General features: G+C 41.9%; 1 protein-coding gene across 7 annotated transcripts in view; it reads left to right on the forward strand.

Annotated features, from left to right (window-relative positions):
- STOX2 (storkhead box 2) overlaps positions 1-19,601 on the forward strand; it is a 177,733-nt gene that overhangs the window by 133,069 nt on the left and 25,063 nt on the right. Inside the window, exons 2-3 of one of the 7 annotated variants that reach the window (XM_053916859.1) lie at positions 13,282-13,584; positions 13,691-13,810. The exons of the other annotated variants lie outside the window; for them this stretch is intronic. Coding sequence (XP_053772834.1) covers positions 13,786-13,810 — 25 coding nt within the window. The 5' untranslated portion in view covers positions 13,282-13,584; positions 13,691-13,785. The remainder of the gene's footprint in view (positions 1-13,281; positions 13,585-13,690; positions 13,811-19,601) is intronic. 7 annotated transcript variants of the gene reach the window in all.

The following is a 19,601-nucleotide window of genomic DNA, read 5'->3' on the forward strand; positions in this document are numbered from 1 at the left end:
AAAAGATTGAAAAAATAGTAAACAGAGCCTCAGGGTACATGAGACAAAACCAAAAATGTCTACCATCTGCGTCATCAAAGAGCTCTGGTGTGATTTGAAAAAGTATGAAGAACTAATGGCTAACACTTCCTAAACTCAGTAAAAGATACAAACTTTTAGGCCCAAGAAGCCCTACTAATCCTAAGCAGGATAACAAAGAAATTCATACTCAGACACATCATAAGCTGCTGAAAACTAAAAGGAGAAAAATCTTGAAAGCAGCTGGAGAAAAAACGGTATATGCTACACAGTAGAGCCCGATGAATGCAGATTTTTCATTAGAAACCACAACAGCCACTGTGAAGTGGAACAGTATTTTTAAAGTATCCAGTGAACCTATCTTTCAGATAAGAAGGTGAAGTAATGATATTTTCAGATAAAATAAAACAAAAACATGCACTGCCAGATCTACTCTCAAAGAAATGCCGACAGACAGAAGATGACCAGAGGAAAACTTGGAGCATCAGGAGCGGGAGGAAAGCGAGAATGGTGAATATCTCAATCTGTATAATGAACCAATCTTCTCTTTGTATAATGAGGGAAAACAAATGTGACATAGGGAGTTTTCAGTGTATGTAGAATAACGCATATGACAACGATAACATAAAGAAAGGGGGGTAAAGGGCCATTGTAATGTAAGGTTTATCACTTGAGGTAGTAAAGTATTAGTTCTGAGTAGATTGTGAAACGTATGTATACTGAAGTGCTGAAAACACTATGTAAAGAAATATGTTAAGAGCTCAATAGATCAATTAGAATAGAATATTAAAAACATTCACTTAGTCCAAGGGAAAGTAGGAAAGGAAGATAGAAGAGCAAAATGATGGCAGAAACATAAAACAAATAATAAAATGGTCACTCTAAAGCCCAACATTTAAAAAGCACATTGAACATAAGTCATCTAAACATGACAAATAACAGATTGTCAGAGTGGATTTTTTTTTAAATGGCAAAAGGTCCTGGCTGGGTGGCTCAGTTGGCTGGAGTGTTGTCCCATACACCATAAGGTTGGGGGTTTGAATCCTGGTCAAGACACATACCTAGGTTGCTGGTTTGATCCTTGGTCAGAGGCAACCTATTGATGTTTCTCTCTCTCTCTCCCTTCCTTTCCCTCTAAAATAAAAGCATGTCCATGGGTGAGGATTTTTAAAAAATAGCAAAAGGATATGTTGTCTGCAAGTAATACATTTTAAATACAGTGACATGTGTAGGTTAAAAGTAAAAAGTAAAAAGAAACACTAATTGAAAGAAACACTAAAAGAAACACACCAACACTAATTAAAAGAAAGTTTGAGGGGCCATATCAATGCCAGAAAAAGTAGACTTCATTAAGAAAATTCTAACAATAGCCAGAGGGGAGGGGGGAAGGGACAGTGAGGAGAAGGGTTTTCAGGAACTACTATAAAGAACACATGGGCAAAACCAAGGGGGAGTGTGGAAGCAGGGGAGGGAGGTGGGTTTGGCTGGGTGGGGTAGAGGGCTGGGGAGAAAATGCAGACAACTGTAATTGAACAACAATAAAATAAATAAATAAATAAATAAATAAAAAGAAAAAGTAGACTTCAGAGCAAGAAAAATTACCTGGGATAAAGAGGAGCATTAATAAAAATCAATGGGTCAGTTCAGCAAGATGGCATTAAAACGTGTATCTACCTCTTATGCTGTACACAAAATGGAATGACAGATGCCAACCTAAGACCCGAAACTCGAAAACTCTTAGAAGAAAACATAGAGGAAAAGCTAGCTTCATGACGTTGGTCTTAGCAGTGACTTCAATCACTGTCATTGGGTATGACACCAGAAGCACAGTCAACAGTAGCAAAGTCAGACAAATCGGACTAAATAGAACTAAAAAGCTCCTGTACAGCAAAGGAAATAATCAGCAGGGTAAAACGGCAGCCTATAGAGTGGAAGAAAATACACATAAACCATGTATCTGATAAGGGGGGTTAATTTCCAAAATATAAAGGAATTCCTATAACTCAATACCAAAAACACAACAAAACAAAATAAAACCCCAAAAGTAATAACCTGATTAAAAAATGGGCAGATGTGAATAGACATTTCTCCAAAGACAGACAAATGGCCAAGAGGAATATGAAAAGATGCTCAACGTCACTAATCATCAAGGAAATGCAAATCAAAACCACAATGAGATATCACCTTGTACTTGTTAGGATAGCTTTTAGCTAAAATAACAATAATAATAATAATAATAAAGGCAAGGGTTGGCAAGGATGTGGAGAAATTAAAACTCTTGTGCACTGTCAGTGGGAATGCAAAATGGTGCAGCAGCTATGGAAAACACTATGAAGTTTTCTCATAAATTAAATAGAGAGCTACCCTCTGATCCAGAAATCCAACTTCTGGGTATTTATCCAAAAGAATTGGAAGCAGGACCTTCGAGAGCTGTCAAGCATCCCCTGTTCCTTGCATCACTGTCCCCGGTCGTCTTCCGGCAGATAAATGGGTAAAGCAAACATGGGATGCATATACCGTGGTGTATATTGAGCCTTAAAGCAGAAAGAAATCTTAAAATAGGCAGCAACACGGGTGAGCCGTGAGGATATTGTACGAAGTGAAGTAAGACAGTCACACACAAGGGAATACTGCAGGATTGCACCCATACGAGATATCTCAAAGGTCAGACGCATAGAGGCCAAGAATGGAATGGTGGTTGCCAGAGGCCGGGGGAGGGGGGAATCAGTTGCTAATCAACACGCAGAAACTTTCATTCATACAAGCTGAATGAGTTCTGGAGTTCTGATATGCGACATTGCACCTGTAGATAACAGTACTGTATTTATTGTAAACTTAAAGATCTGTTAGGTGGATAGACTTCATGTTAAGTGTTCTTATAAAAAAATTTTTTTCAAAAAGAGAATATTAAAAATGTATGTATCTAACAACAAAGCTTCAATGTATAGGAGGTAAAAATAGAACTGAAAGGAGAAATGGGTAATTATGGTTGGGGACTGCAACACGTCTCTCTTAGTCATCAATAGAACAAGTACATAGAAAACCATAAAGATAAACAAGAACTGAACAACACTCTCAAACGAGGAGGTCGAATTGGCCTTTATAAAATATTCCTCCTCAAAATAGCAGAATATGCATTCCTTTCAAATCCTCAGAGATCATTCACAAAGATAGATGAGAGCCTGAGACATAAAACAAACCTAAAAGCAGTTAAAAAAAATTGAAATAATCCAAAGTATGTTATTTTACCACAATGGAATTTAACTAGAAATCAACAACAGAAAGATAACCAATAAATCCCCAAATACCAGGAAATTAGACAATGTGTTTCTAAGTAATCCATGGATCAAAGAAGAAGTCTCAGGGCAAGTAGAAAGTATTTTGAGGTGAACAAAAATGGAAATACAACACCCCACAATTCATATGAAGCAGACAAAGCAGGGCTTAGAGGGAAATGCAAAGATTAAATGCTTATGTTAGAAAAGAGAAAGAGATCTGTAATGAACAGTAAGCTTTCACCTAAAGCAACTAGAAAGGGAAGCACAAAATAAATCCAAAGCAAGCAGGAGGAACGAAATAATGAAGAGTAGATATCAATGAACTTGAAAAAAAATCAATGGAGAAAACCAATGAAGTCAAAAGCTGGTTCTTTAAAAACAGCAAGAAAATTGATCAACCTGTAGCCAAATTGACGAGGAAATAAGAAGATACAAATTATAAACATTAGGTGTGAAAAAGGGCATATCTCTACAGCCTCCACAGAGACTAAAAGTATGATAAGTGTCTGTGCGCACATAAATTCAGCAATTCAGATCAAATGGACCAAATCCTAGAAAAAACATCCTATCAAAACTCACTCAAGAAAGGATAGATTACCTGAACAGTCCTATATCTTTTAAATACATTTAATTCATAGTTAAAATTTTACCCCAAGAAACTGAAACCCCAAAACTCCAGAACCAGGTAGTTTCAATGAAGAAGTCTACCAAACATTTACGGAAGAAATACGACCAATTTGATATGGTCTTTTATAGAAAATAAAAGAGGAGGTAACACTTCCCAACTGAGTTTATGAAACCAGACAGATAGTATAATACAGGAAAACTGCAGACCAAAGTTCCTCATAAACATAAATGTAAAAACTCCCCCAAACATTAGCAAATTGAATCCAGTGATATATAAAAGAATAATAAACCATGATCCAATGGGGATTAGCCCTGGAATGCAAAGCTAATTCAGTATTTGAAAATCAATTAATGTAATCCACTATTTTAACAGACTAAAGAAGAAAAATCACATGGTAATATCAATTGATTCAGAAAAAACAGTTGATAAAATTCAACGTACTTTTATGATTAAAAGCTCTTAATCTAGGAATAAAAGGCAACTCCCTTAATGTAGAATAGAGAACATCTACAAAACCCTGCAGCTAACATCATACTTAATAAAGACTGACTACTCTAACCTTTAGGTTAGGGACGAGACAAGGTGTCCACTTTTATCGTTCTTGTTCAAAAATCGTACTAAAATTCCTTAAAAAAGAACTAAAAGACAAATGGCGAGAAACTGTCCCTATTTGCAGGCAACATGACTGACTACCTAGAGAACCCCAAGACGTAAACAAAAAGTTCCTGGAACCGCATTGCAGGTTGGATTGTACGGCTGTACAGCCAATCGGGAAAACAGTGTGGCCGTCTCTTATAAAGGTGTGTAAAGGCACGCCCACCTGTACCATATGGCCCAGCCATCCTGCTCCTAGTGTGTGCAATGTGATGGGTTTCAGTAGCTCTGTGCTCAGTGGTAGAAGCCCGTTTCCAAAGGTTACATACTGGACGTTTCCATGTACGTGACGTTCTGGGAACGACAAAACAGTAGGGACAAGGAGCATCTGGGTTGTTCCCATGGGCTGGGGTGTACAAGGAGCGTCATGCACATCTGGGGGTGGGGGGACTGTTCTCTCTCACCCTGTCCTGATCGGGGTGGTGGTTACACAAGCCTACATATGTGTTAAAACTCATAGAGCTTGTACATCAAGCAAGGCCTTGATTTTGTACATGTGAACTTCTAAAATTATGTTTAAAAATGATAGGTTTTCAAGGTGAAAGTGAATGGTATCTGAGGTTCTTGTGATTGCTTATTGATTAACTAGATCAGTGCTGTCCAATAGAACTTTGTGTGGTGATAGAAATTGTCTCCCCTGGGTGGGGCAAAAGTACGTTTACAGTTGTGAGTACACACAACACAATTTATTCTTGTATTATTATTCTTTCATGATTGTATTGTTTTCCATAGGAGCCACTGTAAACCTACTTTTGCCCCACCCTGTATATGCCGTGCCCAATGTGGTGAATACTTGTGTAGCTACTGAGCACTTGAAATAGAGGACCTAAATTTTTAATTTGATTTAATGTACATTAACTGCAAGTGAAATAGCCATGCATGGCTAATAGCTACTGTGTTGGCTAGAGCAAATATTGGTGGTTGAGTAATCACTGCGATCCTGGATAGCGCAGAAAGTTCATTTGTATCCATTTATTACAGAGAGACGAAAGAGAATGTGACTGCGTTGTATTCTTTGACATCAGGCCGTTATGATTGCCCCCAGGCCCCCGGTTTTGTAAGCACTTTATGTACACGGAGGGATGACCCAACCTCCGTGAGATGCCGGGCGGAGGGACGCGGAGGACTGACCTAGAGTCAGCTCCGGAAGACAGTGGATGAGTAGACGTTGGTGACAATGAACGTGTAGAGGAAGCTAAAGCCCAGCTGCTGTGGGTTTTGGGAGTCAACCCTTATTTGACCGTGTTAGGTGCCGAAATCACTGTTTTGGGTGCTGGAAATAGAGTCTGAACCCTGGTCACTTTCCAGTCAGTGGAAACGGAAATGGAGGAGACATTCGGAGTCCGTCCAGGTCAATGGAAGGGGCCGGGGCGCAGCACGTGGAAGGCCCCTCCGCTTGCCCGAAGCGTGTGTCGCGTCGCTCGCCCCTCCCAGCCTGGCACTGCGGGGACAGCCCGGGCACAGCGAGTTGTGCTGGAAGTGTTCGGCCAGTATTTCTTCGCTTTACACTCCGTCTGCGCTTAGTTGGCAGTAACTTTTCCCCCTCGTATTCATGGTTTTTTTGGGAAAATATTGTGATACTTTCTTTTCATGTGTGTTTACTTTTCATTCCTTAGTTAATTGGAAACGCCTTGAGGTCAGAGGTTAGTTCTATAGATAGGTCTCCTTTATAAAACTATGGCAGCCTTGGCAACTTTCATATTTTTTTTTCCTTGATTTCATCGCACAGAGGAGGAATGCAACCCACAGAGGGGATCACTTGGCCATAATTAAATAAGCCAGTGATAAAGTAATTCAGTTTCTCAGGCCCTTGACTTTCTAACTAGTTCCAGCTAGAACAGATCATAGGGCTTAATAACGATATATCTTTCAAGCTGCGACAATACTGACGATAACTTTGAGAACTGATTGGGAAACACCATTTCCAGGTGTGTTTTCAGATGTAGTGTTGCTTGTCACGTTGGGGGCATATTTGCCTCCCGGGACCGGGGCTTGCACTGTAGGTTTATTCATACAACCTCACTTTCAACGTGGACAGTCTGCCTAGAGGGTTGGTTCACTTGGAAAATTTGGAAAGTAACGTTGAATGATGTTCAATGGAAACAATTTTTTAAATGTTTGCTATTAAGACAAAAAGCAATGTATTGCAGAATATAATATATAGCTGCATGAATTTCAGGGACACTTTAAAGAATCTTCTTTTTTCTTGCCTATTGTGGGCTTCTGTGGACATACCTTCACTACCCTCTGCGGTAGAAAGTACTAAGGAGAAATGTCTGAGGTATACGCAACTGTGTTTTTGGCCAGGAGGTTAGAAATGACCAGTCCACAAATCCAACTACTGTAATGAAATTATAATGGAAAAGAGTAACATTTCCTTTTCCTGTGCTTTCCCACAGTTTCCGTACCATTTACTGTCAAAACTTCAATTTTAAAATCTGTCTTTTTAAATGAAAACTCCCAGGTTCTCACTTCCATCTTTCCCTTCCTTGTCTTCTTTGGACATTAATGAGAAGAACTAAGAGCAGAAAAGGAATGCATACTATCGTGAGTTCAGTATGGAGACTTGGATATCTGCCTACTTCATTTATAATACCTTAACCACAGTGCATCTGGAGAGGCCTTAGGGTTCCATTTTCTTCCAGTAGACTTTACAAGGTGCTGTGGGGTGATGGAGAGATGTCTGCACTGAGACCCCAGAGACCTGGGTGCCAGTTCTGGCTTTGCGACAGCTCTTTGTAACCTTGGGCAAGTCATCTTCCCCATTTGGACCCTAGGATTGATTATCTTCAGTCAAATAATAAATACTAGATGCCTTTCAGTGTCTCCTACAGCTCTAACATGTCCTTATTCTGTTTCTCAGCCTATGAGAATTGACCTTATCTGAAGACTTTTTAGAACTTTAGTGACTAATACAGAGCAACCCTGTTCTACACTCTGTGTTCACATGGATGCTCCCTGATACTTGTAGGGATACCAAGGGTATTTGGTCTTCACATATTTAGTTTCCTAGTCTATCCTGTAGCATCTAACTCAACTTTAATTGAAGTTATTTCTTCTACCATAATAGAATAGCACTTAACTGGTAAATCCTGGGCTCTATGGGCCTTGAAAACGTTGGAACTTTCTGTTTTTTTAAAACACTTCCACTGAATTTTTAATTTGTGTCTTTTTATCAGCTTTCATGCAACTGGGAAAGTCTGACCTGTTATTGGGGCCCAGGGCTTCTCTTCAGAGGACTTCTCCTCCTCCTCTTATTTCTCACCTTGAACTACTATTCCACCCTGGGCACTACTCTGAATGTCAGACTGTCCCCAAAGCACAGACTGTCTTTTGGGTAGATTACGGGCAAGTAGCATTCGGTGTACGTGATATTTCTGGAAGTGAATTTCTGACAATATCCTAACATGCCGGAAATTTTGGACACTTCCTCTGTGAAACAGAAACAAATTTCCTATCTCTGTGCCCCTCTCTGTTCCTTGTTTAAGGTGCACTCGCTGCATCTTGATAAGGATCTCACAATAGGCTCTCACAATAAGGATCTCACAATATTTCGTTGTCCCCGTAATTTCTTACCTTCTCCCTTTGGATGCATCCTACACCCTGTTGCCAGAGCAACCTAAACTTTCAGCCTCAGTGGTACCACACCCCTGTAAAAACCCCAAATGCCTTTCTCCTATCATTTCATCTTCTTCCAAATCTTCTGTCAGCCTGACTGTCTCTTTGGCTTAATCTCTACCCATGTCCTTGACATGTCTTACCACGCTAGCCAAGCTGGGTGACCACCAGAACCGTTCCCCAGAGCGTCTGCACTCCTGAACCCACGTGATCTCTGTGCACACTGCTTCTCTGGCTGGAAAGACACCCCCTTCTTTTCTCTCCCTTCTCCTTTACTCACTCACCTTTGGGGCCCACCTCACCTGCCACATTCTTCCTAAAGCACTGGCCAGTTCCCGCAGTGTTTCCTCACCATCTCTCTCTTGTAGGAGAAATAATCATCTTTTGGGGGTTGTTGTTCTCATAGTATCTTTCCCTTGAATGACTCACAGAACGACTCAGATGCTGATGCAAGACTGAGGAGATGCTATAACATCCTCATCTCTATTCTGACCTCAGCAACAAGCAGTGTCTTCAGCGTTGCATTTAGTGCATGTTTGTTGGCTTGAACTACATTGAATTAGGGTGGTTTAGTATAAGATTGCTACAGGCTAGGATCTTTTCCTCCCCTATTGCTATATTTTGGCAAAGGGGAGAGAGTCTTGGCGTTGCAGACTTCTGCATGCTGACGGGGGGCAGAGAAATCCCTGGTGAAAGAGCATCTGACCATGCAGTCCACATGAGCTTCCATGAGTTTATAAATACTTGTTTTGGAGAACATGGGGTTCACATCGGGTAATGCTTCTTAGGGAGGAGACTTAGTAATGGCTATAACAAATGCCAAGTGAAATTCATTGCACATTTAAGGTGGGTCATTTTCTTATCCATTAAACACTGTTCTTGATCTGCTATTAAACCATCCTTCTTACCTCCTTTCCCTCAACTCCCCAGTATGAATCCTCCACCCCAGGCAGGCCCACCTCCTGTTTCCTCACCTCCCTTGCATCAGTACCCCCATACCTGGGTTCATTCTTTCTTTGTCCAGCTCATTCATTCATTCATTCATTCTGTACATATTTATTTGGTGCCTACCATTGGCTAGGCACTTTTCAGGAATACATGTGTAAACACAAAGCATGTAAAAACCTCTCTTTTCTAGGAACTCCTGTTTCAACCCAGGGCATGCCTTTTCTCTTTTCTCTCATCTCTCCAGGTCCTAGGTCAAGTTTGCCTTTCCCTGGAAGCCACTCCTCACTGTTTCAACCGAGGTTCTTTCTCCTGAATTCTTAGGGGTGCCTGCTATCTGATCCTCTCTTTTGACAAACATTGTCTTGTATCCTTTGTGCTTTTTAGGGTGAATATCTTTTCTCCTCACTTGCACTGTAAGCTTCATGGCAGCAGAGACCACGTCACTGGTTCACGGGAAAGTTCGTATGTGCCCCTGCACAGGCTCTGCATTATCCAAACTGTCCTACACGTTTGCAGCTAGGCACCCAGTGAGTATTTTAATTGAGTTGAGGGTATGTATTGCTCTCTGCTTTATCAAGTACAGTAGCTCTGAGATTGTGCTAGGGCATTGGTCATCAAAGCATTTTTTTTTTAAAGATCCGGGATAGCTGTGTCACTGTATAGTGCTACTATGTAATCTTTTGCCAAGGGACCAGCCAAGCACAACCACTGCCCACACCTCGTCAACTGAGCAAATCACCTCTGCGATATGGTATATGATGTTTGTAAATCTTTACCGTAATGCTGAAGCTGTTATTAAAAGGAGCATGAGGCACCAGGGAGAGGAGGAGGACTGCTAATTGCATCTGCTGTTGATTCTTGAATCTGTCTCTCCATCAAAGACCGATATTTATAGTATCAGAGTGTCTTCTCGCCTTTATGGCTGTGTTAAGGCTAATGGGTGTTCATCAACAAACTCATCTTGGTGTTGGTAGGACCACAACGTGAGCTTATGGATACAGTTTTGACCAGTCAGTCACACTCAATTGCACGGTCGTTCAGCAGTGGTCTGTGGCCTGAGGCTGGAGGTCAGCCCACCGGGGGCTGCAGAACTGGGCAAACGCTGCCGCTACAGAGACAGAGTCTGCGAGCTGAACCTCACGGACCTCACACGTTAGCGAAGTGAATGGGCTTCAAGTTAAATGTAAAAATTGAGCTAGAGGGTTTTTCCCCGCCAAAATTGTTGCTAGTGGTTATTTTATTATAATAGTCCAAAGGCAGAATGTCTGGTAGTTAAAAGCACCCAATGAATATTTTTAATTGATTTAAGGGTATGTATTTTATTAAGGGTTTTATTAAGGGCCTTCTGCCCCAGGTTCAAATCCTGCCACTTACCAGCTGTGGGAGCCTGAGGAAGGCAGTTAATCTCACTTTAAAGTGGGACTAGTAACAGCACCTCCCTTATTGGGTCCTTGTCAAATTTAGATGAGTTTCCATACATGGGCATAGGAGACCTATAAATAGAGAGAAACATACACGTTTGGATATTAGAAAATTTGAATACATTTTTCTTTGTATTTTTCCATCTCTTTTCTTTGAGTATTTGTTTTTTTTCCCTTTATCCACTTATCTAAACTTTTCTATATCATAGAGGGAACTTGAATTTTTAGCTGTCAAGAAGTGGCCTAATAACCTAGAGGTTCCCAGAGGCCCTTACATCGCTAGGGCCCAAGATATCCCTAGTTACACGTTCATTTTCAGTCCATTTGTTACGTGGTTACATCATTGCTTTCTGAAGGTGCAGGTGTTTGTGAGGTACACTCTCTGACCTTATAGCCACCAGACTATGCCCGACAGGAACAGGCTGAGTTAGGTGGATTTATAACTAACGACACAGCCAAACTCAAAGACAGCTGAGTCACGGTGAGCTGCTGGGGTAGGAGGCCTGGGTGCTGGGCCACCGGCTCAGTGTAAAGAATGGACAGGAACCTGGGTGGCCCAGCAAAGGAGAGCAAATCATACATCCAAAGGGAAAATCAAGAACAAGCCATTTATGATGAAACATACAAGGCATAGTTGATGAGGCTTCTCTTTTTCAAGTGCATAAATGAGACCTGATCTCATAGCAGTTCCTGTGAAGGAGTTCCCTGGGGAGCTGACAGTGTGGCACAATAGCCAATAACCTACTGTTGTCTTAGACCATGTGACTATCGAGTCCAGAACCAGGGAGAGGACAGGGCCATTGGTAGAACTCGGCCGGAGTACATGAGGTTCTTTGTACAACATTTGAAGAGGGGAATCGACATGCATGAGCGGGAGCCAACCGTGGAAACCATGAGGGCAGAGGATTTGCAAGTGTCAGATGGTTGCAGGAGCTGAAGAAGCTTTGTTAATAATGCTGAGACCTAACGTATCAATGATCAGTGAATGAACATAGAGGGTGCATGTTTACTAAGGGTCCCAAACTGTGTCCAACTACAGAAGAAGTGATTTGGAACGGAGGGACTGGGCTAGTATTTGTAGATATGGGGTGAGTTGTGAACAGGAGAGACTTATACATTTTTCCGGCTTTTGGGGGATAGCATGGGGCTCACTGTGTAGGGTCACACCAGCAGGTGGCCGCTGGCTTGGATAAGACCAGAGCTCTGCGGAAGGAGGTGTCTGAAGACGGGCTAAATCCCGGGAGTTAAGGGAAGATGTGATTCTGGTGGGAGTTTTGCTCTTCCCAGCCCTGGTTGTGCCCTGCGCTTTGTATTCCTTGTAACTTAGCTACTGTATCTGTGAGGATGTAGGAGAATTGGCTGTATAAATATCGTCTGCTACCCAAATCAGTTTAGTTTCTGAGTATGGGTTAATTTACTGGCATCTCTTTGGTTCCTGCATGGAGACAGTGAGAGGTGCCTGCTTTGGTATCATTTCTTTGGGGGGAGTTGGGGCAGTGTTATTACTGCTACAACAGAATTCTTTCTTTTCTGGGTGACTCTTTTCCTCTCAGACTCCATTTTTCTCCAGTTTTAATATGATTGCTGATATCTCTATCATTCTCTCCAACTCCCACCCCCCTTTCCCTCTTGAGACATTTGTGTGATTTCTTGTACTCTAAATAGAGACAAATGGTTTTCTCTGTGGTTTTGCTGACATAAACTCCTCTGTATGTACATGTGTCTGTGTGTGTGTGTGAATATAATATGCACACGTGTATATGCAGGAGTTCTTCATTGTGGAGCAAATAATGAGTACAGTGTGGTACACGCAGTGCAGAGAAGGGACGTTTTCCCACAGATATGTAAAGGTTTTATTTTTAAGTTACAGATCTTAGACAGAGACCTTTTTTCAAGGCTGATGAAGCAGCGATATAAAAAAATCTTATGAATCATACCTTCAGTTGTGTTGTGAGCTCAGGAGAGCCTCACGCTGAGAATGAGTTCCTGACATAGTGACCTCATTCCCAACGCCACCCCTCTCTCTCTCTCTCTCTCTCTCCCTCCCTCTCCCTCTCTCTCTCTCTCTCTCTCTCTGGGCGGCAGCGGAAGCAGCCCTGGCGGCGGGCTGTGGGCTGTGGGCTGTGGGCTGCCTGTGCTGGAGCCCGCTGGCCGGCTCTGTCGGCTGTGATGAGACCCAGGCTTGCAAGGACTTGCACACAACTGGAATTTAGGACCAATAGCTCGCTGCAGCTAAACTTTGATTCAGGGCACAGTAAACGGCCTGGTACACAAGGAGGGAGATTCGTCCTTCATCACAATGGAAAGCCAGCCTTTAAAAAAAAAGAGAGGGAGAGAGAGAGAATGTGTCAGGTTTATAATTATGGACTGGTGAGTATATGACACTAGATCAATTTTAACGTGTGTCTTTTTTCTTCAAGCGTCCAGAGGTATGTGCCCTTTTTCCTGTTTTTGTGATTAAAACAATAAGTGCCTATGCTAATGCATGCGAGGGGACCTGGGTGCCCTGGAGAGGAGGATGGGTCCCTGGCAGCCCTGGGCCTGGGGCGCACTCCCAGCCCAGCGCCTTCACTGCAGCGCACAGACAAAGGAGCCTGCACACACCAGAGGCTGTAGCTTTTCTTGGAGCGATGACTCATTTCACTTCACAAAGGATTCTGGGCAGGGTAGTGAGAAGCCAGGTTGGCTGATCCGTCCCTATGACTTCACTTTGCAGAGAACCAGGCAGAAGAGGAGTGACTCTGCAGATTCCCGAGGCTCTGCAGTGGGATGGTGGCTCGTGCCAGTGGCTGTGATCTGTGGCCTAGGCGCGGGACAGGATTCCCGCTGTTCCGTGCAAATAGGATAAAAAGAATGGTAAAGAGGATTGTTTTCTTCCCTAAAACTGTTACCAGCCAAGTCCATGCACAGAGCCCTTTTAAAGGTGCTTTTGACCTGAACTGGTACCCGTACCTCAAGCCCTGAACTGTGAGAAGAACTGAGAGTACTGGGACTCATTTTTAAAAGTAGACCCACCAAGGTAAAGTACCAGATTCCTGTTGTGTTCCACGTGCCCTCAGCAGCCAATCTGAAATGCTCATTTCGGATGTTGTTACTCGAAAGTTTACTCTGTCTTCTTATTCCAGATTCTAGGACGTCCGTTTCTGTTACTGGCTCCTTCTTGTGCCTGGATGCAAACCCCTAGCATGCACCAGGCTTTAGCGTCAAAGCTACCTGAGGGATGGAGCCAGTCCAGAAAGGGTCAGGTAGGTTGCCCCTGCTTTTCTTTCAAGAGTTGTTGTATGCAAAGAAATACGGTAACGTTGCCCACGACCCCTTTGATGCGGTGCCCAGCCCTCTGAAAAGGGGTCTTGCTGTTGTAGCCTCCCACGGCCTCAATCTGGAGCAGCACCAACGCCCCCTGTCTGCTGCCCTCCAGATGCAACCTAGCCAGCGTGAGTCGTCCCCAGGCGTCACCTCGAAACTGCAAATTCAGACAGCTGTAGGATGTTCGAATAGGAAACAATTAAACTGCTTCAGATTCCCATTGGCTATACTCTCTCTTCACTCCTCTGAGGGAGGCATGCAGTAAATATTATTGGAAACTTTGAAATGCAGTGTGTTATTTGGCCTGTGGACCTACACGCAGCACACTGAAGTTCAAGAAATCTGCTCGAGGCTGTGTCCGACGTTACTACCATTACTTTGAGGCTGCTATTAACCACAGAGGAAGTAGGCGTATTTTGTGTTTTGCCCTCGTCTGCTGGAGGATTCAGATCAGGACCTACCTGTTTTCTTATAGCATCTATGGGCTTTTCACACAAGAGCCTTTTAAAAATTTTTTTTAATTTTTAAAAAAATAGTGAGATGCTAAAGTTTGGTCCTCAAAGGTAGATTACAGGTTCCCTTTCCAAAGTGAAACTTAGCACATTGGAAAAGCATAGTTTTACCACTTTAGCAAGTTTATAGCTTTAGCGCTTTTTTATTAGACATTTCTGAGAGTGTTAAATCCCTTATGTAATGTCTAATAATAACGAGTCCATTTAAAAATAATGCAAACTGTATATTGAGCTCTGTGAACATGTCTTTTCTCTCTACGCTCATATCCATCCCATAATTCACCCTTTCACAGAAGGAAAGAAAGCATGTGCCCTTCCTCATTGTCCAAGGTGGCTCTTCTTCGGGTATAGCACTTTGCATCTTCGAAGCAAAGTTGAGGATGTTGAGTCAGTTTCAAAGGATGTTTCGTCAGGAAAAACACAAGCATATGTTGAAAATTTAATTATATAATGGCCCCATACCCATCAATGCTACTCACCCTTAACGACCCTATTCAAAGTCTCCTTCCCACACAAAGCTCTCCTTGGTTACTCCCAACTGAAGGTCCTTTTTCAGTCCTCTTGACCCATTAATTTCTCTCTTTGTGTGTATGCATATATATATAATTATATATTAATAAATTTCTATGACAGAATTAAGTTGCTAGTCATTCATGTACTCTCTTGTTATATCTCCTCTAAAGGTGTTTTAAACAGTAATTTAAACATGTTACAATTGCTTCTATTCTCACACATTTATATCCTGTTTCCCCACCCAAGTCATAAGCTCACTGAGGGCAGGCATCAAGATTTATGCCTTTTTCTACAATTCACATCTCCTAGAGTTTCCTGCCCATGGAAACCGCTCAGTAAATAGTTGATTAAGAAGAAAGGCCATTTAAAAAGTGCTAGGTTGTCATAAAGGGTGAGCACGATCTATTTTGTTCATTTCAAGAGTGTTCACTGGTAGATTAAGGCTAAGGTAGACCTAAGGAGTTACACACATAACTGTCGAGATGAAGCTTGTTCTAACCTGAGATGGGGTTACAGACGGTGCCCCCCCATTGCCTCTACAGGATTGTTATTGTTAAGAAAAATATAAAGGTGAGCCCTTAACGATGAACATTGGTTATGGTTTTCTTAATTAGGATGCATAATATTATTGGGCAAGCCATCCCTGAGTAAGGAATATGAGAAATTCCAAAATTTTATGTGGGAGATTTCCCATACAGAATCTTTTCCTTAGAAGAGAGAACCAAAATGGCTATTAGCATCCCAGGTTCCGGCAGAAATTACCGTATTTTGCTATATATAATGTGCACTCTTTGCCCAAATTTTTTAGGAAAAAATAAGGATACGCATTATCCATGGGTTGTACTAATTCTGTATCTATATAAATGTTTTTAATTTTTTTATTTTACTTATGTGTTAAAAGTGTAACTCTAGAAAGCAATAACGATATCCATATGCAAAATAATACCCTGGAATATGCTAATGGGTTCTATATATAAATAAAACATTGGATTAAAAAATTAAAATGCAAGTTTTTTTTCCCTGAGTGTTTGGGCCAAAAACACGGGTGTGCAGTATATACGGCAAAATGCGGTAACTCCTGGTACACTGACTTTTAGCACTAAGGGTACTTACCTAAGTGCCAAGTTTCCTTTTTCTTTTTCAGGTAAAGGACCAACCCAGCCAAAATTTTGAAAGAGGACAACTTTCTTTGATGTTTTTGACATTCTTGTACCTCTTTATTCACATTTTTTCCCTTTTCCTGGTGTCCTCCTCTCCCCAAAGTCGCTATGGAATGCATGTCTCTCGCTTGCTTTGAGACCATTGTCGCCCTGCCCAGTAAACATCCCAAATGCCACCTATGTACTTCTCTGCCTCCCAGTCAAAATAGTCCCTTCATTCAGTGTGCACGCTCACAGATAACAATCAAGAGGTGAGCAATCGGACTAAACCCATTAGTTCTAGTGTAAGAAAGGCTGTTGCCCTCTTAGTCTTCCCACAGCTGCTTCTTCTTTAAGGTTTCTTTTTAGAACCAGATGATTTTCCTATCGGTAGAAATTCAAACTCCGTAAACAAGTGTATTGAATAGATCCAGATAGGCTTGGGGAAGACAATTTTAGGCCGAACTCCCGTTCATTAACCATCTATTAGGTCTCAGGGACAGTGTAAACACTTAACCCCCTCAATAACTCTATGATGTAAACATTACGATGTATACTTAATAAAGAAGCAATCAAGACTCAAAACATTAAATAATTTGCTTCAATTCACACAACTAATGAGGAGCAGAACCCGGTTCTGAACCTGAGGTGCAGGGAGCCGGGCGTGTTCTCTGTGTGCCTGCTCTGCCCCCTGTGCTCCTCCGCCTCCACACTCCCTGTGCAGTTCTTTCGCACCAGCCTCCGCGGCGGTCAGAAGGGGCGGGAGGGTGTTCATTTGTTCAGGAGTCCATAGCAGCCATTCGGTATAATTTTGTTGTCATGTGGGAACTGTCACCATAGACACATTCAAACTGTATTTAACGAGGCCTTCTTGTTGTGTTCCGATTGCATTTTACAGTAATCATTCACAGTAAACTTGTGATCCCTAAACCGATGAAGCAAAGAACACAATTTTGAGAAACAGCCATGGTGATTCGTACTTATTAAGAGGGGACAGGAATGACCCTGGAGATTCTAAACTGATTTGTTAAACTGTAGAGGAAAAATACCATCCATGGAAATTGGAACATCTAATACGTCCCTAGTGTTAGGCTGGGTTCTGACATCCGATGGGGATGCAAGAGAAGTAAAGCAGGAATTTAGATTTTGTCCTACATGGTGTACTTTTAACATAGTGAAGGAAGACACTATATTACATAGGAACTCATTAGTCAGTGCCTTACAGAATGGCATGGTATCTGAGAGATCTTATTAATTGTTGTCAAGGAGGACTGGTATTTCATCATGATTTTACCGTGGTTGTAAATGGCTTTAACTCGGTCCTGAATGAGGGACTGGAAAGTAAGGGGGCAGCTGGTGATGGACAGCATCTTGGCAGGTAGCAAGGTCTTAGCTTGCCTTGTCTGTGTGTGCACTGCCTATTTATTCATCCAATGTTGAGTGTCTGCTTTGTGTCCAGCACTCTGCTAGGTTTTATTCCATAGTGCCTAAGATTAAACCCACACTTGGCTTTTAATATGGAACCTTAGCAAAAGTTTGAATTATGTCATTGGCCTGATGGCCCCTATTTACATTCTAACTTTCAAGCGACCCATCAACTGTAGTAGCAGAATGGTCCAATAGTGTTAGCAGTTGATTGGAGAAGATGTCAGGCATCCACCTGGGGATGGTGGAGCAGGCTCCCTGGTGAGGAGGTCGCATGCATCACTGTTCACGGACAGCCCTTCTCTACCTGAGCCTCCACTTGTTCTGCCTCGTCCGTCTCTGCTTATCTTATGACAGCTGTTTATCAGGGGTCAAATCACAGAAACAACAGCAATAGCTAATACGACTAATGGAAACTTGTAGACTGGGGAAGATGATGGGCTTCTTTTGTAAACCAATGAGCCAACTGACTTGTCATTTCACCTGGCCTCTCTGCGTCAGACAGGCAGGTAAACGGAAGGATTCAGGGGATGCAGTAGATGTAACGCGCGCGCGCGCTCACACCCAGCACATGCCACCTTGCCAGCTCTTCTTTAACCCTACCCTCATTAGAAGTTTCTTAGTAAGCCAGAGCTAACGCCAGCCTCCATTAACCTGAGTATTATTAACAAGAGCTTCCTATTTACATTCTCCTTTGAATTAAAATAATTTATGCAAATAATGGCTTAGGAACTGGACCTTCTTTAGGAGATCCATCCAGTGTCGAAATAAAACATTCACAAACTTTAGAAAAGCTCTTAGAGAATTTCTAAATGTTCTAAAATTCCTTTTTGTGTCCACTTTCCCCGCCTTGACTGCCGCAAGGAGGGCTCAGCCTTACTTTTCTGAAATCAGCAGCATTTAAACCAAACACCACAAATTGGTAAAAGTGCCTTTGTTCAACAACAGCTTTCTTTTAAACTTCAAATACAAACGTGTGAAAGCCAAGTACAGTAATTTGGTTTCACGGGAGAGCTGCACGCCACCTGGCAGCACCTGGGCCAATGGGCTCTGTCTGCCTGCCTTCTTGCAGGGTGCTGCATAGGGAGGGAAAGTGTGTGTTCCTCAGAAGAACTTAAAAAAATATATTGTAGTAGACCGTCTGCTAAAAGAACCGAGCAACACTGACACATAAACTCAGGGTTAATAAATTGAACTAAATTGCAAAACACAAGATTTGTCTGATGCTTTGCCTCAGAGAAGGTGTTTTCTTAACCTCAGAAAGCTTATGACTTCCCCAGGCCCAAGGGTATTAAAGGTAACACTTGGCCCATGAGTAGTTCTGTGACTAGTTTTTTGAAGGGAACAGAGTTGCATTGTCACTGTGCCCCTGTACATTTTACAGGGAAGTTGGACCATTTTTATGAGAAGCAGTATCTACTGCATGTGGTAATTTTATTGGCATCTATAATTTTAATTTTAGTGTTAATTTTGGCAGTTCGGAGAACAAAACAGCCTCACTTTGGTCCCGAGGAGCAAAGCGGAGCAAGACTTTGAATTAGAGTGAATTATAAAACCTTTATTAAAGGGGGGAAAATTAATAGCCAATCTATTTTGCTATTGTAAAAATTAAAACCTACTTTCTCTGATTGGATAAGCATTAAAATAATTTCTCCAGCAAGGCGGAAATACAGCTAGACAAGAATTCTATGTTGTGTTTTTATGCCAAAACTCTGCAGCCCTGATACAGAATCTGAGCATGTGAGAGCCTGACGGCATCTTTGAAATCATGTCACCCAAACTGTCGCCTTCCAGATAAGGAACCAGAGGCAGAGTGGTCATCGTGTTTTGCTGTAGGAGACTGGCACTTATCAAAATATCCCTTGCATGCCTCTTTATTTGGGGAGTTTCCTGATTACAAACAAAACAGTTTCAGAACTGTGTTTGTAAGCACAGGAAAGCTGCTTTGGTGTATGAACTTCATTAGGGTCAAAGGTAACTGTTCAACCAGAGGAGAGAATCAGTTTTGACATTTACAATAAAAATAGTATTTAAAAATAAACAGGAATGCTGGCGCTTGGGAGAAAAAAACATTATTTAAAGAAGGCTAACATAGGTGATGGACTTTGGGGTACTTCCAGGCTTATAGATGATTATGACAT

The sequence above is a fragment of the Desmodus rotundus genome, chromosome 13 (genome assembly GCF_022682495.2).
Source record: "Desmodus rotundus isolate HL8 chromosome 13, HLdesRot8A.1, whole genome shotgun sequence".
Taxonomy (NCBI): Eukaryota; Metazoa; Chordata; class Mammalia; order Chiroptera; family Phyllostomidae; genus Desmodus; species Desmodus rotundus.